Source organism: Nipponia nippon, unplaced genomic scaffold (genome assembly GCF_047370975.1).
Source record: "Nipponia nippon isolate SJK-2023a ecotype South Korea unplaced genomic scaffold, ASM4737097v1 scaffold_3, whole genome shotgun sequence".
Lineage (NCBI taxonomy): Eukaryota > Metazoa > Chordata > Aves > Pelecaniformes > Threskiornithidae > Nipponia > Nipponia nippon.
Genome location: NW_028262347.1, coordinates 62,746,834 through 62,771,754, shown reverse-complemented (window position 1 = coordinate 62,771,754; position 24,921 = coordinate 62,746,834). Strand labels below are relative to the sequence as shown.

The 24,921-nt window shown below is 38.3% G+C and overlaps 1 protein-coding gene across 2 annotated transcripts; it reads right to left on the bottom strand.

Moving 5' to 3' along the window:
• Positions 1-1,382: 1,382 nt before the first annotated feature.
• WASHC3 (WASH complex subunit 3) lies at positions 1,383-18,291 on the bottom strand. Of its 2 annotated transcripts, XM_087765584.1 has the most exons (7): positions 18,099-18,286; positions 16,346-16,444; positions 13,979-14,044; positions 12,430-12,558; positions 10,752-10,862; positions 6,637-6,701; positions 1,383-3,221 (listed from the first exon to the last, which is right to left on the bottom strand). In XM_087765584.1, the coding sequence occupies exons 1-7, from the start codon at positions 18,147-18,149 to the stop codon at positions 3,137-3,139; spliced, it is 606 nt and encodes a 201-aa protein (XP_087621710.1). In that variant the 5' UTR covers positions 18,150-18,286; the 3' UTR covers positions 1,383-3,136. The 2 variants fall into 2 exon arrangements, with proteins under 2 accessions (XP_087621710.1, XP_087621711.1); XM_087765585.1 differs by lacking the exon at positions 12,430-12,558 and having other exon boundaries at positions 18,099-18,291.
• Positions 18,292-24,921: the final 6,630 nt, after the last annotated feature.

Here is a 24,921-nt window from a genome sequence, read left to right as displayed (position 1 = left end):
ATAATTAGTACATAATTAGTATTAACAGATGCATTCCACAGTTATTCCAGCAACAAGCTGAAGTAGTTCTCATGCCTACAAATTGTAATATTGCCCTAAATGATGATTTTAAATCCATGCAAAATTTGGGTATATTAAACGTGTATGACTGACACCTTTTAATGTATACTGCATCTTTTAAAAGTTCATTGTTGTTGGAAGCTTTTTAAAAATAAGTCACTTAAAAATGGACTTCTTCCCTTGAAAGTACTACATATATCTGATTACTAGGCAGCCAAGTTGAAATACTCCCTCCATCTTCTATGCCAAAACAGATGGCAAATAATGAGCAAGTTGGAATATTCTCTGCTTATAGTATTTAGCTTGCGGTTAAGGACTTTCCAGCTTTCTGGGTTAGCACCATCTCACTAGAAAACTGCTGTAGACCAAGGAGGACTAGAACAGCTGACATAATTCAGTCTCAAACCAATCTTCCCATACTTAATAGCTTCTTGTGTCAGCATGTGTCCTAAGCTGAAACATCTCAGATTGAACTTGGCTACAGCCTAAGCGTACAGGGATGTGTTTAGCAGATGAGACTGGCAGGAATAGTGGTGCTTAATGCGGTCAGAGGTTCCGAAGGCAGTGGAAGCATTATGGCTGCTGATGCACTGAAGGTAAAAAGGGAAGGTTTTATCTTTTTCTCCCTGGTTCCTCACAGTTCAAACACCTGGATTTTTACTGTGCAGCATGCCACCACTCAAGCGGGAGAGGAGACAAAGTGGCAAGATTTTTTCTTTCTGCAAGCCTACCGAGATTGCACTATTCCAAAGTAAACAGCTACCCTGTCTTAAGCAATTAAATTCAGCATGCCCACTAATGAAATTGTTATTCTGTGACATATGTACTTACCAATTAATTACGCCTCATTTTAACAAGTGACAGTAGGCTTTCTTTTTTGTTCCACATAAAAAACATCTCTAGTGGTGCAAAATACAATTGATTTAAGGTTTTTCAGACTAAAATTACACAAAAAGCTTCTTCAAAATTATAAACAATGGAAGTCATACCTCCTTAAATGTGTTTCGGTAACCTTGGTTATTTCTTTTAAAAAATAATTAACTACTATGTCTCAAGTCAACTCTGTAAATCATGCTGCTTCCTTAAATAGTTTAATATCAGCTCCAGAATATAGAACATACAGTCCTCATTAATTTCAGTTTTCCTTACATTTTCTTGTTAGAATAGCAGCTATGGGATGTTCAGTTCTCCTCTAGTCAGAGTGCTAACATGGCTTAGGTTAGACTCCAGTCCCCTATTTTCAAAACTCTTCCCTCAGTTAGCACTGATGCAACTTCAGCATAACTAGTTTTGGAGAAACACGACTTGCAGACACTTCAGAAGAATTTTCATTATCTTGTTTAAAACAACATATGGGAATAAAATAGAACCACAACTTTGATTTACAAAACATAGCTTTAATTATACAGATTGCTTCAATGAGTTTTCAAATACAGATTTCAAAAAGTCACCAGTGTTTTAATATATGCTTTCTGAAATAACACTGTTGAAATACTTATTGCTAATATGTTAATATTTGTCAAGTTTTACCAAGTGTTAACTATTGAATATTTTTGTTTAAGCATTCAATAATAATTAACTCAACACTGAAATGCCATCTCTAGACATTCTCTAGTGCATATATGCTTTCGTAGGGATTCAGGCATTACTCTGATTTACAGGTTATGAAGAGCTTAAATATATCTGCTAGACTCAAGTCGGAGCCAAGTTACATGCCTTAAGTTACAGAAAAAAAAGCAGCTAACCTACTGAAGTGGCACAAATAAGAGAGAAGATAATGACTCGATCATAAAAGCTAACGAATTTATATACTTAGAGCTTCAGTTTAGTCTTTTCTTGGTCTCAGGAAGAATGTGAAATACCAGAAAGTGAATGATTGCCTGGCCCGCAGCATTCTGGTATAATCACAATAATCTGGGGAATTCAAATAGATTGTGAAGAATTTCATGTGGAAAAAATTATATTATAGAAGATTCTTTAATGAAATGTCATTTTTGACTCATGGAGTAGATTAAGTACTTTGGAGGGAAGTCTTCAGGGCCAGTCAGGCTCCAAGTGGATTTCTTTATTTTGTTCCCCAATGCATACCTCAAGAGGTAGCATGGTAGTTTTATCGTTATACAAACTGGAATTTGGGTTCTTTGCTGAAATTACCAAAGGCACCAACTTGGAGGTGATTTCTTATCCTATGAAACCTGCTCAGCCACAGCTCCTTTCGCATAAGCCCCACAGCAGTCAGAAAGTGGTTTCTACTGACCCACGTGACAGTGAACAAGTAGTGAAAATCTGGTATTCCATTAATAATCTCCCAGTCACTTGCTACTTTCACAGTGTCATTTTCAAATCAATCTTGCAATATTTGTAGCTTTCTACACCACTGTAACCTGAATTTGATAAATCAACTCTTCTACAGAGCAGGAATTTCTTTAACTTTGTACAGACTCTAACATGAAATCTGATAGTAGTATATACTTTGAAAACAGGTTCAGATTGGTTTTTAATGTATTTTTCACTTGTATTTTAGTCTCTTTCAAAACAGAGTGTCACTAATTTGCAATCACCATAGGACAGCTGACTTCTGTATAATTCTTGTTGCGTCACTTCAGAATACAGAATGTCAGAAAAAAAATACAGTTCATCAGACTACAATTAAACAGTTTCATTTTGAAAAGTCACTTTACGTGTATGTTATGGGACAGAAATAAGGCAACTTAGGTTCAAAGTGTTACACAGAAAAATCGAATAATGACCAGAATGCAGTCTTAAAGACCTGGAGGATTAGAGGTGTGGAATTTTTAGAGTTTTACAAAGTAATTTAGAAGAATCAGAAAGGAATCTGAAATGACGCAGCATAAAAACTGCAAGGATCTCACAGCTAATTTTCGTGGTGGAAAGGTTCAGGTTGAAACATGCTGCCTGTTCAAACTTTCTGGGAGAGAATATGGAGGATCTTAGTTTTTAAAAATGCTGTCGGATAAATCACATCACCCACGTGACCCATGCAAAACCGTTGTCTGCTAAAGCTCCAAACACATTAGCACTTAACAGAGGTTTCCAAAGGCCAAAATCAGTCTCTTTAGTCACTAAAAGAAGATTCGCTATCAGAACTGTCTTCTGCATTCCCATCATCTCCCCAGGCAGGCACAGGGGCATCTGGTGTCCTGCAGACAACAAAAACGTTGTATGTTGTAAATCCTGGAAGGCAGCTGAGAACACAAGCAACTTAGCATGTAATGCTAATGTCCTTTCACTACAATTGCATGCACTTCACATCCACAACATTTAACACATTAACTGTTTATGGTTTACAAACACACACCTTATTGGTATTGCTTCACTTAGAACTGAAAGATAAACGGTAGAAGCTGTAACTCACTGGACATCAAAACTCTGTAGACACTGAGTGCACACCTTTGAGGTTATCGGAAATAATGACAGATCACTAAGAAGTGGCAAGCACTTGTAGAAAGAGTTGAAAGCAGGCAATACTGATTAATTCAATTTTTTTCAATCTTCAGAGGTTCTAGGGCTGAAAGGAACACGCTGTACACCATTATGCAGTGTAAATAGCACTTGAAAAAAAAAAGACAGGAAATGAACAATATTGTATCCAACTAAAACTGCAGGGATAATTTAGAGAAGCAAAAAAGAATTACTCAGAGTGGAATTTGGCTAGAACACTGGGTTAAATTTGACATGCAAGAGCAGCCATGGGATTTTTATTGACTACAAATGATCGGATCTCTTGTATTTAGTTTTGAAGAGAATATTTAAGATGGATCTTAACATTGTGTCAAAACATTTGCTCAGGGAATCTCCTGGGAATGAAGGGGAGAGAAGCAAGCCATCTAAAGACTAACTAACACTACTGACTGAAGATGCTGGCTCTCCCTGGAGCCTCCCTCCTAAGCATCTAATGTGTTTGACAATACAAGAAAAACTGAGCCTGGTAAATTCTGAAACCAAGGGAGAAAATATATACGCAGTTATACTCAGGGAAGAATGATCTTCACAGAAACTAGCTTCCTGTATCACAGTTAACTGCTCTCTTTGATAAAACATTACATTTTAAACTAAGCTGACAATCATATTATTTGTTCTGTTGTTATTTATCTTGGGGCCACCCCTGTGTGTCATGCCACAGAATTTCTTTTCCAGCTTTAGTTCTGTTTATTATAATTTCCCTATTGAAAATCCCTAAGGTACCTTTAAAGTGTTTCTAAACATTTTGGGTGCAAACATGAGAAGTGCATTAAAGAGCTGTAAGAGAGCCTTCTCCCTCCCCCCTGCACACCTCCAAAATAAATTAAGAAAGTGTTCGCTTTCTCATGCAAATACCACTTCACAATATTATTCCTTGTTGCTGTGGTAATGACAAAACAGAAGAGCCGTGCAAAGACATGTGATCTGGAGAGAGCAGTGCAAAAACTCTCCTCTAGTAGAGAGAGAAAGATGGCAATGAATTCCTTTACTTCACGAGGGCAGGACAAACTCTCCTGGAATTGTAGACAGGCAAGAGAGGAAGGATAAGAAACAAAAACTAAAAATAGATAAATTGGGAGCTTGATAAAATAGGCAGTTTTCAAATTCCATAAAAAGCTGAGAAAAGAGCAGTAACAGAAGTGGAAGTAAAATAGCCAAAGGAAGAGAGTGTAAACAACTCCATATTATTAGAATTAGCATCTCTTCAGCCACAGAAAAACCACTCTCAGTCACTGGCAAGTAGCTGGGGGAGTCTGCAGTAACTGACTAAGCACACAGCAATATGTACATTTTCCTAATTTTCACTGGGACTGAGTGAGCAGGCCTAAGGAACCTGAAGAACCAAGAAATGTGGTGTGAATGGCAAGATATATATTTAAAAAAAAAAAGCCTACGATATTGAGACAAGAAAGCATGAAGATTAAAAGAAAGGTCACCCCTGACTCCTTAAAATATTAAAAAATTATTTCAAATAATACCAATTCTTCAAAGAGGTATCATGCACCTTGCCAAATAATTAGCTTTCTTTTAGTTTCTTTTACATTTCTTTCTTATACAGTTTTCTAACCAACAACATTTTAAAGAAAATCTGCCTAAGCGTTAGTGTTGCACAGAATCTCCGAAGATGGACTTTGAGACCAAACCCCAACCATATTCTGTGAGCCCCAATCCACAGTAATAACATTTCTGTCTTAACCCAAAACAGACAATCCAAAAGCAGGTACTTTTTTAAAAAAGCTTTTGAAATTTTAACCTATTATCTTATTTTTATCTACTATAAAAATCCATCCAAACATGAAGAAATAGCAGCATTTACAGAAACGTATGGACCAGAAATGCAGATTAAGAAATAAAACACATTTAACATACATATAGTAAACCCAGTAAACCCATGTTTGATAACCCTGTCTCAGACTTGCACGGGTTCTTACTTGTGTTCTTTTTCTTATTTCTCATTTGATCAGTAAAAATATCAAATGAGGAATAACTACCTTAGGCTTATTTAGACACCAGGAAGTAGCTGGGAGATAAAGTGACTCAACATACGATGATACTTCAGTTTTCCTACATTTTTATTTATTTCATTAAACAAGTTGCTAGTTTCAGAATAAGTCTTTCCAAAATGTAAGAAGAGTTCACTGGAAAGGAGAAGCGGGCTTTCTAATACATTGTCAGTTTCTGAAGAGGATGCAAGTGTTTCAGTTTAGTGGCTACAATGTAAAAATGAAAGTTAATATTTTCATCGGTTTAACAAATTCTGTGAAATAGCACAGTAAAACTAAATGACATGTCAAATGTAAAACAAGCTTAAAATTCATGCTTAAGGCCAGACAAACAGCTTTGAAAATGAGTATCTATTCTTAGTAGTCTTCACATCAGGTTAGCTCAATTAACAGTCACAATTTCAAACTGCTGAATTCAATTTACACTGCCAATGTTGAAGCCAAGCTGTACACTCCAACTACTGCAGGAATCTGGAAACAACTGTGTTGTCCCTCATGCATCCGGCAAAATAAAATAGAGCTTGTTCTTATTACTCTACAATGATGGCATTTTGCTATTGAAGTGTTGGAAGAAAATATCTGGGAAAAACCTCATACTCTAAACAGTACGGTAAAAATGGCTACTGACATATTATTTGATTCCTCATCGCTAAATGCACATTGTCAAATGTTACCTTGTCATTGCTATATCCTTTTCCTTGAACTGCACCACCTCTGCTTGGCTTGAAAGAAGCCCTTCCGTTTCTTGTCAAGTCTGAATGGTAAAGGCCTGCAACTTTCTGTTTGGGAGGGTGCAGTACCTACCCATTTATATTCCAGTCTCTCTATTTCCCGGGCCTTGCCTTGGACTAGACAATACTGAAAAGACAGCTCATACTTGAGATTGCATCCCTCCTCCTTTGGTACTGATGGCCCTCTTCAGACCCATAAAATGCTAAAACGCCTTTCACAGAAGACTTCAAAACCTGTTCTAATGCTGGTAATTTAGATTCACAATACCATAAAAAAAGCTTTTCTAAGCACACTTTTTTCCAAGTTTTTGAAACACATGGTTGCATTCCAGCCCTGCTGAAAGTTACAAGTTACTTACTCAAGAAGATCTGGATTTAGCCCTTCAGAAATCATTTTGTTTCGTATTGCCATTACGGGAACACCCTGCGTAAGAAGAATAATAATGTGAAACTACTGGACACAAACAATTGAACTAAATTCCACAGGTTCTTTTAGGCTACACTTTCATACAAATTTATGCATGTCACTTGTTGAACAAGAGCACAGAATGATAATCTCAGCTGCCATCAGGATGAACCTAGAAGTGAGAAATGACTGAGATCAAAGGCCCTTTTAATTCTTCTTATATTTATGGCAAAACATCTAGAGAAAGCTGCAGGAAGAAAATCAGGAATGAACAGATATATTTGCAATTCATGATGACAAAACCATGAAGCTGAAGTTATTTGTATGGATAACATGAAGAAAGCACAAAACAGCACAAAGACAGCAGAGAACAGTCATGCTAGAAAGATGAAGACGACTTGGACATGCTGAAGGTATAGCCAAAGAGGGAGGAAAACCAGGAAAGTGCATCTGCTACAGCTCTGGAAGGATACCTTAAGGCAGTGCTAAAAATTGGAAAAGTCTTTAAAAAGCATGCAGGAAAAGGCAAACAGGACATGAGAATAGAAGCACAATTTAAAAGTGATTCCTCTGAACACAAGTGCTTGTACAGTCAGGCTTGAATCTTCTATGACTTGTGGACAGATTTTAGCCAACTATGTACGTGTTAAAAAAAAATTCCTTCCTTTCACTGCAAGTCCTTCCACAGCTGCTGCACTTTATTTTATTCAGCAACACCTAAATATCCCCTCATCTTGGATCACATACCCAAGAACACTTTGACCCACGTCGTCTTACGAGATACACTCCAACAAACTGCTCCTATGTTTCCACTAGAGTTGCTCAAAGACAACTTGTTGCTTTGCCATCTCCTGTTGCAAACCATCAGAAACACCACCTGGACCACTGCATGCCAAGACAGGAGGGGAAAACCAAAAAAAACCCCAAACCAAACAAAAAAACCCCCAAACCAACCAACCAAAAAAAGGATCCAATTTCTGATTTCCAAGGGACAAAGCTACTGGTGGTCTAGAAAAGTCAGAAGAGGCCTCACAACCTAAGTGAAAAGTTGTGTTGGATTCTTTTGGCACAGGACAAATATATGTGTTGTCCAAAGTAAGTAAAATAGTGATAAAATAAAGGGCAGCCATGACTCATGTTCCAGAGAAGCATGTGGTACTAGTAACAGTTGAATACCTAACCTGGCAAGTGAGAGCTAAGCTAGCTGTCTTACTGTGCTTATCTTGTGCAGTTTCACAATAAGAATCACAATCAAGACTTTTTTTTGAAGATTCCGGAAAAGCACTCAGACAGGGACATAGTTTTAGCAATCTATTAGGCATATTGGCAAAAATGGGACTCAAATAGTTTCAAGGTATTAGCTTGTAATAAAGAATTTCTCAGTAATTCACAACTAATGTACATTACAAAGGGGAAAACATCTGAGTATTTCATGACAGTTTAAAATACTCCCTTATTCTAGTATAGGTTTTGACACCAGGGACTGTGTGCCTATACACTGTCTCATACTATCTAATGTTTTTTCCCTTGCTTGAGTGCTCTTAGGGTTCCTTTCCCCAGCTCAGAAGTCACTAATGAAGGGTTTACGCATCAATTCAAACCATGTGAAAACCAGACTGAGTCAGATCAGGCAAAGCAGAATTTGTATTTGCTCTCAATGAAAGGGAGCTTGGTATATGAAGTTCTATGAATGGATTGGAAACTGCTATGTTTTTATGTTCACACCTGGAGAAGTGTTTTCTTCCAAAATTGAATGCATCAAAATATGTAAGAAAAAAACTTCTCAGTACCCTCATATATCATAGATTTACAAAACTAGTCTTTAAGTTTAATCAAAATATCCTTTAACAGTGCACACTTTTCCTGAAGGACAGCAAATAAGATTGTACCTATATCTGTTTATAATTACAATTACTTTATCTTTCATACTTTCATAAGTTTTAATCTGGAAAATCGGAGCCTAATATTGCTGTCACCCTAAATCTTACTAAAATAAAACCGGCAACTATTTTAAATCTAAACAGTAACTACACTGACTACTAACTACTAACTGACTACTAACTAGGCTACTGACTACTAACTAACTACACTGACTACTAACTACTACTTTTCTGACATAGGAGCCAATACTAAATTTCCATTGCATTTCTCCCTGCCCAGTTAAGACTTGAAACAATCCAAATCACTACACATTCATCATACACAGTGTACCCCAGACCCCAGCCCTACTTCCAGCCTGGTCCTGCAGCTCGGGAAGTGTGCAGGTCCTGGAGAAGCCACAGTGCAAGTAGCAAGCTTGTTGCCAAATAGGTTTTGGTTCTCCATAGCGCAGAAAGAGGTCACATACCATCAGTGCTGGCAATTCCTGAAGATCAGTGCGCTCTCCGTGTTTGGTTTTTATTTCAGTCCTTTAAAGCAAGGATCAGTCTATATGAGGCCAGTCAGTATCCTGGCATCTATGCAGTCATCTTTGGTGTTTAGAATCAAGTAAGAGTATCTGTACTTTAAACATGAAGTTTATCTGAAATCGTAGACTGCTCCTCTCATACTGTCAATAGAAGTGTTCTGAACATTTATTGTAGCAAATATGATATTGCTTTTGTACGGTTTCCTTATCTTAAAAAATATTAATTTAGTATGCTCAACTGCACTCCATCGAAATGAGTTTGTTAGTATTACACAGAACAACTATCTTTAGTGTAAAAGAAATATCTGTTCACAGTGCTAATTCTTAAATAATACAAATATTGTAAGCAGTAAATAAATGATCAGTTCAAACAAATCTTCAGCTAGAAACTTAATTTGGGCAAATAAATGACACTAACTGAAATACTTGACTGCACAAGAAGACAAGTTTGACAAATACAAACACACACATTAATTTGTAGTACGTTAGTTTGACTTTCCTACCACACTGTTTACAACTGGCAGAGGAGTCACCAGGAACTGCCAGGACAAAGGATAAATGTGGAAAGTGAGATGTCACTCCTCTAGCAGTCACCAGAAAAAAGTCAAAGTAATTAGACCATCCAGCACTTTCATATCCACTTTGAAGTCTGGCATTCAATCAATACACTAACATAGCATTCTACTCTCTGCTACTACCCCACTGCTAGGTTTTCCAAATGGTTTGTAATAAGCCACCCATAAAGCGCCAATTTGTGATTCAAATGAAAAATAAGGTCTGGAACATCATCCAAAGTACCAAGCACACCAATTGTAATAATTGCTCTGAAGAGCGAGTGAAACCATGAAATTGGTTTTAACATAAGCAACATTTTACTAATACTATGACACAGTCATATATTCCAAAATTACAATAATATTTTAGAGGAAAATTTCCACTGACAGCTTGAAAATAAAGACAGATTTTTTCCTTTGTTTCCAATCTCATTTTTAATTTTGTGGATGTGAAAAAAAGAGCTCTTAAAAAATGTCACCAAGAGTCTCCCATTCACTTTTTCACTCCTTCATTAGTTTTCACACATGTAAATACTGAGATTATATTAATTTATTTCCTATTTATCTCTAGAACAGCCCACAGATAAAGAGGTAAAAAAACCTGCATCATGAATAACAGGAAACTGCGGTGGAACCAAGTAGCGAAGCAATTCTTCTGTCTCTATTTTGAAGCCTACAGAAATATCAAATACTCCTGCTCTGGACTATACTAGCAAAGCTGCATTTTGTACCCTACAGCAAAACCACACTGTAATCATGTCTGTGTGTAGGGAATGACACCAATTCTGCCAGAATAAGTACACTTCCAGTGGCATCTTCTGTGACTCCAGCTAATGCTACTCTGCATTTCCACATCTTCACACCTTCAGTTCACAAGTATATTGGCAGAATTTTGTAGAAAGATCTTGCCTGAAGCTGTCTGAGGGAATATATTACATCAGCTCATTTATTAGAGAAGCTGTGCTAGAAACACTGTGATGTTATCCTAGCTTAAAGATTACTGATGCAATATATATCTTCAGACATTTAATGTTCACTTACAGCTGTGCGTGATGTTCCACCTAAAAATAATGGAGTAGCCAAAGAATGATAAGAGAACTGACTTACCACTTGTACCATTTTCAGATATCTGGCATATCTTGGATCCTTGGCCACAGTTCTGACATTTTCTGTTACTACCTCCGTTTTCTGTAACCCTTCTTCATGTATATTGTTTTGCTGTATACAAAGAAGGTAACACTTTAATGGTTAGGTATGCAGACCAGAAGCATGGAGAGATTTCAATCCATAAAATTTGTAATTTAAGCGTAAAGTGCAACTCTTCTTGCATCAAGATTATTCTGATATACACTCACAGTATTAGAGATTTCCAAGATGTATGAATACACAAAAACCAGCTCTTTCATTATCAACTGTTACAAGCGTCACTTTCTACTTTTAGTCACAATTTTAAGTTATTGCACAATAAGTGAAAAAAAAATTAGCCTATAATAGCCCTGTTAAGTTTATTATATTTAATGAATAAAACAGAACTAAATTTAAATCCTAACTTTATAAAATATAATTTTTTAGAGGATTATATCTTTATATCTCCCCTAGTGTTTCAATGCATTTTTTTCCTCAAAATATTTATTTGATTCCCTGATAAATGTTTCATACAGATCATGTAACTTTTAAACTATACTTTTTAGTATAAACCATTAACCTAAAGGATAACATAATGAAAGCAAAGAATACTTGAGAGTAATTAGTTAAAAAAATGAAAAATAACAAGAAGCTATACTACTATTTAAAGGGCAACAGAAAACTGCATATTTGCTATTAAACTAACCAGTTGAAAGTAGCATTGGAAACCTCCTTTCAGGAGTATCTGTCCCTACTGTAGTATCTGAGAGGAGGAACATTTTAAAGAAAACGGCAATAACTGGGAGTCATTCTCTAACATGACTGAAACACGCAATGCTAACTGTCCGTTCTGTCTCCCGTGTTGCTGGCTGCAAATTAGAGCTACAATCTTTAAGAGGCAGGGAAAGGCAGCAGAGTACTCCAACTATTGCTGCTCCACAGCAACTTCCACCAAATAAGAGAATGAACAGAGATTGGAATTGGAGATTCCAAGAAAAGAAACTGTAAGAGGAAACTGAAGAAAGAACTCCATCTATAAATCAGCCAGAAAGCCTCACTTAGTGAAGTGGTGATCACAGGATTTAAGTTTGGGTTAAAAAAACAACCAAACACACACACACACACACACAAAACCAAACCCAGCAAAAAATTAATTGCAGGGATAGGATCTTAATGTTGATCACTTATAATATGCTGGCATTTTCTGGACATAGATGATAATATGTAGAAAACATTCACTGTAATAACCTCTTTAAAATAAAGTATGCTAGAAAGTCCAATTTGAGCTGAAAGCTCACATTCTGAGGGAAGTAGAAAAGAGTTGGAATCATGTGATTCAAACTGTTACTTTCGTTCATGACCTTCCCAGTCCCCTGATGTAATTAATGTTCATATTTTAGTCTGATTGAAGAAGAGGAACGAGGCATTTACCATTAGATTTAAGTTAGTCCTAATTATTTAAGCCACATATTCAAGGCTATACCTTTTTTTGTTTTAAGTCACTCATAAAAACAGTTTCATTAGTGAAAAATGTAGTTTTAGGTCTTTTCAGCTGACTGCTCTCTTCCAGTAGACTTGCTGCTTCCATCTGTTTCAAATGAGACTAGAAACTTGAGAGAGGTATATTCCTTCAATGTGTTAGTTATGCTTCATTACTTACTCCAGATTGAGGTGACACAGCTGTCTGTTGATCCGTAGTAGCTTGTGCCACAGGACCATTTGTAACACTGTTCATATTTGCACTGGACACTTCAAATTTGACATCTTCTAGGCCAGGAATAGAGGATAACTGAATGTACAAAACGTCATCAAACAAGCAATGAGCATATTGTAAGTCTAGGTGTACAATAAAATCTGCAGTATGCTGCTTACCACATATTCCCCAGGTAGGTTTCACATTAGTAAAATCGTAACTTTTTATCACTAGTTTTGGTATTTTGATTGGCAAAAAAAGAAGATTTTTCTATTCAGGTGGCTTCTACAACAAAAACCCCAAAACACACCATTGGAGCTTTCACTGCTAACACAGGGTTGCAGCGCAGGAAAGGCTTCCACACCTTCCCAGTATTTTGCTACTGCACTTATCAACCACACGAGAGCCGTGCCATCTTCTCTGCTACTTCCTCTACGGTGAAAGAAATCATGACAAGAACAGCTTGCTTACCTAACAGATGGATGACTGGTTACAGATTTTGCAATTTTCTACACCTTTCACTCTTTTTTAAGGAAATGCTGAGAGTGGATATTAAATAACACCACGTATTTATTTGAAGGAAATTCTATTTAACGTGATTATGAAGAATTCTGCAAAAATTATCAATACTGATAATTTCTAAATATTTTGAAATAAATAAGAGTTAGTAAGCACTCTTTGTATTACTACAGTATTTTTTTCACAAAGATCTTAATGAATGGTTGCAAAATGTTCTACCCCTGCTCCCTGAAAAGCTAACCGAAATTGCTTCCATCATTACTGAAAGAAGGATCAGTTAAAACCTTACAGTGGATGGGTTTTCGCTTTGGTTTTTTTTTCCTTTCTTTTAGCAAATTAAACGATAATACATGACTATAGATTATATCACTTTATCATTTTAGCTAAAGAAGATACATCAGACACATTTGTGTCAGCTTAGATCCAATTCAGGTCACATTTCAATATCAAAAGGTTTACAAGGCACCTATCTAGCTACTTATACCAATTGAAATCCTTACAGTCCGGTAACACTTACAGAGATACTTTAGCTTTACAAAGGGGGCAAAAATTTCTCATTAGAGTTTGCATGGCAAATGCAATTCCATACTGCAACCCTGCAACACAAGTTGCATATTGTAATATCGGGAAACTTCCCTCCATTTTCTTAAAACCAAACATTGCAATAAAACCAACAGAAGTAAGCTGCCATGTAGTCCAGTTGCCCTTTCAAGAGTCAAGTGCTCCTTCCCTGTTCATTATGCTTAACAGAGACAAAACCAACGTTTCCACTGTGTGCTGTTGGTTCCTTTCTTCCATATCAACTATGTGTTCAAATGTTACACAATGTAAGTGGCAAGGCACGCAAAGAAAGAATTTGCCGTGTGAGCATTTCGTATTAGCTCCTTCAAATCATTATGAAAACTTATTTGCTCAATTCAGACTATGAAAAGGAATCTAGTTCATGTGACCTAGGAGCCTGTCACTGTCAGAAGACAAAGTCTGTACACATACAAACCTTTGCATCCAAAATATTGAGTGTTGTTTCAATTTGTTGGATACGTAGAGAGAGCGCTGACAATTTCTAGAATAGAAAACAATTAGGACGTGAAAACACTCCCCTAGGCCACTTACACATATAAAACAGTTCACATCTAGCTAAACGAAATCACTTTTGTCTTCTAGCTGCTGAAGGCAGAGTAGAGTGTAAATGAGATGATAACATTATGAAGTAAAGGAAGCAATGACATCCCTTTTTAGTGTAGCAGCTATAGTGGTTCAAATTTTAAATAATTTCACTGGGCATTTAGTTTTCCCAAATAATGACTGACAGAAATGAAGACAGACTATGTACAAAAGAAAGCCAAAATAAATAGGGTATTACTTTGAGCAACTGGAGAATAACGGCATACATATTGTACTCTCGCAGTTACCAAAACATCTTCCTTCAAAGTTTTTTCCTAATGTGGAAGATGAAAAGACGTGATGCGTGTGCATGTAACTGAGGAAATACAAAGTAGAAAAATCTGGTAAAGAATACAGCAGGTGACTGAAAGTCCTATATAGCCAAATGCAGAGTGAATGAGAGCTAACCAGAAGCTTTATATGCTCCAGGTGCACCTCAATCAAATTTTGACACTTTTTTTAAAAAATACAACTTAAGATTTTCTAAAGTACTCTGTAAGAACTGTCACTCTTTGAACTAATCACTACCATACTCCACCAGACCTGTCCAAGTGAAGTTGGCTAGCGTGCTGGCTGGCAGATATGTACCACTCTGACAGCTTTCTGGCACGTTGGCAAGATTCTGCCTGGCTCTGAAGCAGAACTTTAACACCCTAAGAAAATGGCAGTTCTGCCAATATGCTAGAAAAAGTAAAAAAAGACTGACAGGAGTTAGTCTTTTTGGATAGTGCACTGACTTGTTTACAGATGGTTCTTTGTTCATGAAGAGGAGTTAGTTCCTACTGAAAGGAACTATGTGCCCTACATGTAGCTGGGGAAAGGGGATGAAAGATGTACAGAAGACAGTTACATAACTTTACGGGTCAGTTTGACTAGACAAGAGCCAAGAAATTTAGAGTTAAGGAAGGTGTCAGCCCTAATTTTGAATTTCTTGGCTTCTGTTGATTTAGACTGGGACCTTTTGCATTAAAAACACTTCTGTACTTCATAAATACAAAAAAATTTTCAAGGACTTCATAAAGTCACTCGGGTAACAATATGCTTAGGTTAACTAATAACTGTTTTATTAACTGTACTTCTCAGCATTGCTGTGTGCTCAAGATGGCTTTAAATATGTGTGTTCTGATTTCCATAGTGCCTATGCAAGAGGTAATAGTGAGATCATGTGACTACTGAATTTTGGACAACTGACAACAGCATCACCAGGCAGTTACACTGTCCCACGTGTCAAGTTACAATAAGTTTAAAAATCTAGAAAAAAAAATACTTTTTTTTCCTCTGGAGCTCCATATGTTTATGTGGTAGCCAAATTTTATACTTGTCATGGGTCTGGCTCTAAACTTTACCAACAAATAACAGAATTTCTCAGATTACATGGCTTAGTCTAATTGGATTTGACTGCTGCCCTAGCCTTGTTGGCTAGGGCTATATAGTAGTCTTTGTTGAATAAACTAGCGAACAGTTACAAAAAAACCACTAATGACAAAAAGGTTAAGCTCAAAGTCACATTAGAAAACACCCTTTCTACAAAGGAGGAAGCATTCTTGTCCTTTTCAGTGGACAATTCTAGTCCCGTCAGTCTGGTATATTTCCATTGAGGCTAAAGTCACACTAAAAAGTTGTTAATGCTAAATATTTTTATTTTTTTCTTTTTCACAAGACACTAAAATTAATTGCTTCATATTCCATACTAATCACTTGCCAAAAATGTCTTTTTTTCCACATCAAAATTATTTACATTCAGAGCTTAGGGTATCACCCTTTTAAATTAAAGGTGGTAAAACCTGAAAGGAAGTCTTGATGCAATATCCTAAGACACAGATGAGAAGGATACTGACTATCAAAATGGATTCAGCACCATAGGAATATGGCATCCTTCTTCCAAAACAAGATGATATCCACAGATGGGGCTGCTCAGAACAAATTCCATGTATCAAAAAGTTCAAAGACTATGCCAAACACAAAAGTTTAAGTAAACAGGATTAAGTGTGGTATAATCAGCAGTTCACGTGGATATCTTGGGGGGGAAAAACAATCTGTCTTAAGCACTTCCTCAAGAGAAACATTGAACAGAAAGCAGACTAAAATTTTTGGTTTAAGCTACCAGTATTCCTGCATCAAAAATACTGAAGTGAATGGTTCTTATTTCTAAGATTTTTTTCATTGTATAAATTGACAGCTAGGAAAATAATAAACATACCTCTTCACAAACAGTAGAAAAGCGGTTGAGAAACTGCACTGTGTGAACGACAAACTGGTTTAGAAATGCTACAGTTCTTTTCTGCTGAATAGCAGGAACCTGCATTAAATAATATAAGAAAATTAGATTATACATAGATGTCAATTCTCACATTTGGATTCAAAGCCCTGTTAAAAATGCAAATGTTTTAGAAGAAATTATTTTAGAAATCTGCCTTAAGCGTGCTTGCTATGAATGCATATATATACAAACAATTTTTTAATATATATACGTATACACGTATACAAATCCTTTTTCACTAAAAACCTACTTTTCCACATGACAGTTGAAAAGTTGCAGGATACACCAAAAAGGCAACAAGATCCACATAAATGAAGGACTGTTACCTTATTTAAAAAAAACACTTTTAGATGAAATTGTGAACATTCCTGAAAAACAGTGTTAATTTTTTTTAAAAACACAGAGGAAATCAGAATCTTTCCTTCTGAAGGTTAAGAAAGAACATAAAACTTGGTCATCCATACAAATACTCAGTTACAATCAACAGCATAATAAAAAATAGAGTAGTGAAACTGCTGTCTCAGTCTTTAGTAGCTACCTATACCTTTTCTTATTGGCAAGTCCAGACTATCCTAAAATTACACTTCAGTGACACTCCTCCAAATCAGATCCAATGCACACATACTTTTCAGACTAAAAGGTAGAATGTTATGTTTGTCAAAAAAAACCCCTGGTGCTCATAACATAACAGGCATTTGGAATTTTTATTTAAATTGTTGTACAAGACCGGAATCAGGCACATTCATAGAAATGTTTATGTATAACTTTATAGTGCCTCAGGGTTAATTACCTTGGACAGTTGTTTAAGTCTTAAACTTCACACAGGAAATTACTCTATGGAATTGTAATTGGCTAAAGTGAAGGATTTACAAGGAAAAATACTTGCAGCCAAGCTTCAGCTGCACTGAACAACGGTTTGTGACTATAGTGACTCTCTGATCTTCACCTCTTCTTTGGTCTTCCGTTTGTCAGTGTAGCCATTCACTACACTTTGCAAATCCTGATTTTTTGTGAGATCGTTGTTGCTACTACCTCAAGTTTTCAGTCTGTGCAGCCACATGGCAGGGTTTGCTGAAGTTCAATTCTGTAGTTCCAAAACTGTCAAACAGTGCTTACGACCTGATCAGAAGTTCATGGGGTAGCACAAAGGATGGAAGGATGATTGGAGCAATTGGAACTGTCCTGTCTTTATGGTCTATAGTTGAGAAACAAAGCTAAAAAATTGTTGTTGCATCGTTAAAAGACATGAATAAGCAGCTTTGCACGGGATTTGCCTCACAGTTCTAAGACTGAAATAGCTTAGCCTTTAAATACAACAAGTTCTATCACAGAACGTGTCCAAAACGGCTTTGGAAAACGTTAATACCGCACTCCTGGAGACGCAGCTGAAGACAAGACGAACCGCCTCGTCCTCCTGCGACCCCGCTGCGGGAACTCGGCCGCCGGCACGAAGGCGGCGGGCGCTGACGGGGCGGCACCGCCTCGGCACCCCGGGCACACCACCCCAGAAGCAGCTCTCCCCGCCCGCGGCAGCAGCCGGATGGCCGGGGGCGCCCGGCGAGGCCGCGGCCGGGCCGGGAAGCGGAGTGGGGGGGGGGGGCAGACGGGGCTCCCCCAGCACCAGGGCCAGCGCAGCCGCCGCCGGGGGAGGAAGCGGGAGAGCTCCGGACCCCCGGGCGACCGCAGCCCGTACCTTGGTGAGGTCAATGCCGGAGCCCACAATGGGCAGCCCGTCCGCGTCCATCCCCGGGGGCCGAGGCGGCGGGACGGAGCGCAGCCGCGCAGCCCCGCGCCCGCCAGCCGCCGCACCCCGGAAGCCCCCGGCGCTCCGTACCCGACCTCCTCACCTCGGCCCGGAAGCAAAACCTCCGCGCCCTGGGGCCTGCGCATGCGCAGTCTCCTCTCCCGACGCAATGCACCATGGGAAGCGTAGTCGCGGGGGGGGAGGGAGCCCGGCGCCTTGCGGAGCAGTTGCCGCCACACCTCCCGCGGCCTCTGCCCGGCTCTTCGTAACCCGCCTCTGCGGCAGGGCAACGCGCAGCCCAAGCCGCCCTGGCCAGATGCTCCTGAAGTATAAATGCACTGCTTTTCCCCAGACTTGCGTGGTTTGTTCTCTAAATCGTCCTTGCCGCGGCGGGCCCCGGCCTTGTCCTGCGCCGGGTGCCGTTGACTCACGCAGGTGGGGACACTGCTCCACAGCCCCAGGGCGAGGCGCTACCCGGCGAGGCCCTGGGTAGGGCGGGCTGCGACGATGAAGCGTCTCCCCCGGCGGTCAAACATGGAAGAAATAATGAGAAAAGCCAGTGAGGAAACTGTTTCTGTGCTCGTATGCATCATTTGGGTGGTGAAGGGCCACACTTTGAAAATGGGGAATAATAAGAATGAGCACTGAATGAGCCTGGGATCTTCTGAAAAAGACAAAAGCATGGCTGTCGTCGTGGTACAAAAGGCTGCTGTACCTTAATGCTTACGCAGAAGGACAAAAGGGGGTATGGCAAACATAGCTGTGGCCTCTCTAACGTTTTTGTTTTGTTCAGCACTACCTATCCCTGCTTTCACTTCATTCTCAAGCTTAGGGTGTAAGTAGGTCTATTCCGTTTAAGCCAAGGAACCGCAGAGGTACCAGGCTCCAAGGAAATGGGGACTAGCCCATAGGTTTCCAGAGGTTCCTCTGGAAGAATTCCCTAACTGTAAAATAACCAACCTGTTTTTTTTTATCCTGGAGTGGTTGCTCGTATTATTTTTCTCTACAACAGATTCACAGGACTGATCATTTAGAAGTGGGGTCCTGATACAAAGATGGGTTGAACCGCTCTAATGGGTTGCATCATCAGAAAGCATTTCCCATCTCTCTCTCACTCCCCACTGAGTGCTACATGCACTCATTTTACCATCTGTCAGTTAGAGCACACTGTGACCCCTTCCTTAAGGCAGTTCAAATTGCCATCTTGGCAGAGAACTAGCATTAGAGGAGGATCTGTTTTGTGCTTGGTTCATGCGCTGAATCAAATCAGCCACAATGTGCATTGAACACCAGAGTCTGGTGAGCAGGGCTACAGAGTAAGACGTTGCTGGCTTTGGTAGCAAAAATACAGATAACTCTGCTACCTCATGCAACTTCACCTGTGACACTTCAGGAGAACAGCAACAGAAATACTTCTTTCTTGGACACACACCTGATCTTTTATGTTGTGCTTGATTGAGCTCTACTGGCTGAAACTGATAGGCACAGTGAAAGCTTAGGAACGGGATGTGAACTCCTGGTACTGCCAATTCATCTGCCATCTGTGCTAATAAAATTTTGAATGTGGTATGTACAGTTACACATGGTTACATACAAGGATTGTGAGCTGAACAGAAAGTATATTTGACCCCATCTTGTATAATATTAAATAATCTGATTTCTGCATCTTCAACAGGTCTTTTATAAGCCAAGACATCTATTCCCTGGGACTGATCGGCCAGACAATTGATTGGGATCAAAGCCATTAAAGAACAAGTCATTAAACATTAGAGAACATGTTGCCTCTATGGAGAGTCAGGAACGGCAATTGCATATAGATCATGCATCTAACCCTCAGGCTGATTAACTATGAATGAAAGATAAGAAATGACCTTTAAATCTCCAAAGACATGGTTCCAGACAGAGCATTGCACACGGTTGCATTTGTTAGTAAACCCCAGCTTGAACAGTATATGGAAATTGCATCTGTTGGGTTATTCCATGAAAACTATCATTGACTCTCAGAATTTATTCTCATGTTAGCCAGGAATAATCAATTCAGAAAAGAATCTATCCTTCGGAAAAGGGATGGAATGTCAAACTGAACACTGAATTCCCAGTCCTGTCATGTGGGCTAAGTTTTGGAGAATCTAGGCTAAGCAACGAAAAATCCTAGAATGATGACGTGTGTTATGTTTGTTATAACATTGGAGCAAAAGATTACCAACAGCTCAACCTGTTACGTAAAACTTTACTTCATTTAAATTCTAAGGTTGTGTACTACTAGAAGGCAAGACAAATCAGGGTGATTTGGGGTCCTTGTTTACAGCATTGAATCCAAATAGAATGTTGTGGAGAAAGTATTTGGTGAAAATTCTTCATGGTTACATCTAAACACTGCTACATTTAATTAAAAAAACCTATCGTAAATGTAGAGCAATTAAGATAATCTACCATAGTCTGAGGCTATCAGTAGAAAGCTTCTCCTGTGAGGAGATGGATAAAAACGCACTAATTACTTTAATACCTTGAAGATTAGAACCCAAATGTGCTATGCTAATTTTGGTTTAAAATTTAACAAAATTCCCAATTTACTTCCAAATTATTTCAGTTTGCTAAGCATTTTACAAACTCACATACAAAATCCATGGTACCTGTACACAGAGCACTTAGATCTGTTCCTCAAGTTTACATAAAATTCTCAGTTATGTACTGAAGCAGCTTTTCTTTGATTTTATATTTATTACTTTCATAATATCTTTATTACTAACCTGCTGTCATACGCACATCCTTATTACTCTTTTACTAAAATACTATAGCAAGGTCTTTTTGCCCATACTGTTTGAATTATTGAACAACCTGTGTTTCATACTATGTTTTGGAGCAATGACATGTAGTTGGCAATTTTTCACATCTCCCAAAGGAAGGACAAGGCGTTAGCCTACAAAGTTCAGTAGGGTTAATTTAGCTTATAGGAATTGTGCAAATTCTTGTTGGCCAAAGGATCTGCTTGTTTAAATTATCTAAGTGAATTATCTTGCCACCTTAGTTACCTCAAAACTCTCCCTCAGTTATATTCAAGAAGCATTAATCTCATTTACCACAAAATGTCCATAATACAAGTTTTCCAGGCAATGCCACAGAAATGTAATAATGTAAATGCTTAGTCAAATCTTATCTGAATCTCTTGGTCTGTAAAGCTGGACAAGAAATCTCACAAGAATATGCTCTTCTGTGAACTTTCTGGTACTTCCTGCTTTTAATTTGGCCAAAAATACTGCATAGAAAAGTGCAACACAGCACTTTTTCTCCCAGCTGGAATTAGGAAATGCAGGGTATGAAAAGTGAAAAACAGAGAATAGAGGAAAATGATCCAAATTTTTCCCAAACCTCTTGAAAAACGTTTTAATTGACCTGGTTTGTTAAACTGGAACTATTAATGACTGAACCCCCAATGGGAGAATTTATAAAAAATAATTGAGTGAGAATATCCAGATTTACAGTGTGTACGATTTGAAAATGTATTTTGTACCAGCACCCATACTGGATAATGTCAAATTAAAGAATAAATACTGTACAGTACGTAACTGCTGGCAGTTTATACCTTATGTATGTGTACATATATATGTGGGGATTTAAAGACACAGTCATGCAGCTCCACCTTTCAGTGAAGTAAAGATTAAACTGTTGAACAGTTACTGAAATGCAGTTCCATTGAACATCAGTATTTTGAAGATGTTAACCCTAGAGATGCTGAGGCTAGCTTGGACTACGAAAGCTGTGTGTACAGAAAACTGATCAAAGCTTTGTCTTCATCATTAGTAAAAAATATTTTGTCTTGTGATTAGCATGCACTAAAAAGTAAAGGTGACAGCGTGGGTTTCAAAGCACGGAAACGGATCCGCTACATAAATTTTTATATTGCACAAAATCAGAGCCTCTTGTCAATTGCAAAACAAAACTGCACAAGGTGAAAAAAACTGGCAAGTGCTACTGTAACCGTGTTCGTATGCATTTTGTATGCTTATATACTGTTACAGGTCCCAAGACACAATATTCTGTTAGAATCAGCACAGAACTCAAATAGCTATACAATTGAGAGGCAAGTTAAAGAGAAACAAAAAGCTTATCCAAAAAAATTTCCAGACATGGTGTCACCTGATCCTCCATAGGGGCAAAAGTTGTTTTTACTAAGGTGATCCAATGAACAGCTGAAAAGGTCAGAGTGTGGATTAACATATTTTTATTTCCCATGGAGTGTCCTAAATCCATGCTTGCAAAGGGTATTCTGGCAAAGCTTGCTATGTGAAACTGATACTGCCTCAATGATTTTTCCCTCGACTGAAGTAAAAAAAAAAAAAATCTATCTCAATAATTTACATGTGTCAGAATATGTACAAATTTAGTAAACAGAAGGTTCAGAGAATTACCAACCCTTGACAGTTAAATAGACTGAGAAATACCCATGTCAGGTGTTAGGTAGGCTCATTTTAGAAAAAAACCCCAGAAATTAAATGATAAATGGTTTGCAGTTCTCTGAAAATGGCTCTTTTAATTACTTTAATACCTTGAAGATTAGAACCCAAATGTGCTATGCTAATTTTGGTTTAAAATTTAACAAAATTCTCAATTTACTTCCAAATTATTTCAGTTTCAGTTTTCCAAGTACTGTGCTAAGGCAACATCAGAGGATTAACTAATTATTTTGTTCTGTACAGAAGAACATGGGGAACATGCTAAAAACATTAGCTGCTCCTTTATTTTTTTTTTTCTAAATACCCATTTTATATTGGAAAGAATTAATACGAAGAGCCTTCAACTTGGCAAGATCATTCCAATCCTTGGTAAGGATTTAAGTAGACCTTAAAAACAAAGTATTAAAAACAAGCATCCTGGCTTCTGAATTAAACTACAGAGCAAAAGAATTTCTGCCCTGTGCCCCTTTGTGTTTTGAGCAACTCTAAATAAAAAAAGTCTTAGTCAAAATGCACCTGCACATACCTAATGCAAATTGCCTTTGTCAATATGGGTGCTCAGTATAGTGCATGATACCCTGCACAGCTAGGTGCTACCTACAGCTTTGCTCTGGGAGTGGACAGAAAAAAAATCCGTTTCAGTACACATCCAGGATAGCAGTGCCCCAGTCCGATCCTTCCTCTCAGACCCACAAAGATTTTTAGCTGTGTCTATGAGCCAATTAAACCTCCCGTTAAGCCTGTACTCTCTGGTCAAGCTATGGATACGAGATGAACCAAGTGCTCTATCTTGAAACATCCTCCAGTCTGCTTATTTTGCAGTCTAAGCACACACCAGTCAAGACTGGAGTGTCTTCCAAACCCATCTTAAAGTTGACAAGTTGTGTAAGTTCTAGCCCAGCATTTTCTTGTTTCCTACACACTGGGATTTCCTTTTGGTTGCATATATTCAGCCAGTTGCTTTTAACTCTCTACTGCCTAAGCTAAAGAAGGGAAAACTTATTTTATGGCGCTTAGCTGAGTCCACATGGCAAACACTTTGTGCGTATTTGGCAAACAGAATGTCCAAGAGTTCTATGTTATATGGACTCCAAGGACCTGAGTCTTACAGTAACACCAGTTATTTGCACCTACCTGGAAATGGTCGCCTGGATGGTGGCAGGGAGGGGAGGAGTCGGACTGCTGCTCGGCACAGGAAGCATATTAGACACAGTAAGTCCACTTGCTGCATTACAAGGGAAGAGTGGTGAAGGCCCCTACACCATGGCTGCTTATCCGCACTGTGAAAATTTCACCTGTACACTGGTGCATTGTTTATGTGGGTTCTGCATCACACAGCCAGCCTTCTGGAGGGAAATAATAATTTAAAGCACAAATAATACATTTCACCTAGAAATAATCTGTTTGTGTTCATTACCTATAATGAATATGGAGATTTCCACAGAACATAGGGCAAGTTCAAACAGCAATGAGCAGCTGGAGGTCTTCCATGAAAGGAATCTTCTGTCACGCAAGCTACTGCACAGCAGCTGGAGGAAGGTGGGGCCTGGTTAATTCCTATCTATTAACTGAAAGCTGAATGTCATGGAAATTCCACCAGTACCATAGGAAGCAGCAGTCTGAAATTTTCAGCAGATACCAGACCAAGGTATTCTATCTTAAAGTAATTTAAAAATATTGAAATTAGAGTTTTACTGGGATTACCACCACTTCCACTTTACAATGTAATATTTTGAGATGGTTTTAGGATGCAATCTTTGCATCAGTTTTGGCCAAGAAAATGATCAGAAACTTCTGAAAGAGACCCATAAACAAAGATTGAATAAAAACACTTTTGAAGTATTCACAGGCAGTTTTGTCATGAAAATCAAAAGGAGGTCTATTTTTATATCTTATTCCACAATCAAAAAAATAACACGTTGTTTCTTTTAGTTCAGGAGTCCTTCCGGTTCTGAGGACTGTCCCCAGGAGTCTCAGGGAAGAGACATACACAGGTAAGGGAAAAGCTCAGATGAACTGCAGTGTGGTATTTTGACTCAAAACGCCTAACTGGACAGAGATACAAGGATATGTTTGAACATGATCAAAGGTGAATTGAGAAGACGATACCAAAGGCGTGATGGTGCTATTTGGGAAGATGCAGCTCCTAGCTCTTTCTCCAGGACCACTGCTTGTGTGTACAGTCCCCCACAACCTATTACAAGATAAAGCCGACAGGCACTGGACAGCTCCAATGTTAAGACAAGCCATGAGATGCTTAGGGAAGTGGCATAGTCAAATGCAAACCATTCAGTCCGCTCATGTATGACCAAAGACTG

What these genes read in the sequence shown, in the direction of transcription:
- WASHC3 (XM_087765584.1), bottom strand. Translation starts at nt 18,149, where the DNA reads ATGGACGCGGACGGGCTGCCCATTGTGGGCTCCGGCATTGACCTCACC. An exon ending in CTGTGTCACCTCAATCTGGA is followed by an intron (nt 10,863 to 12,429) that starts GTAAGTAATGAA and finishes CTTTGTATACAG; the next exon opens with CAAAACAATATACATGAAGA. An exon ending in CTAAATCCAGATCTTCTTGA is followed by an intron (nt 3,222 to 6,636) that starts GTAAGTAACTTG and finishes TGTTGTCTGCAG; the next exon opens with GACACCAGATGCCCCTGTGC.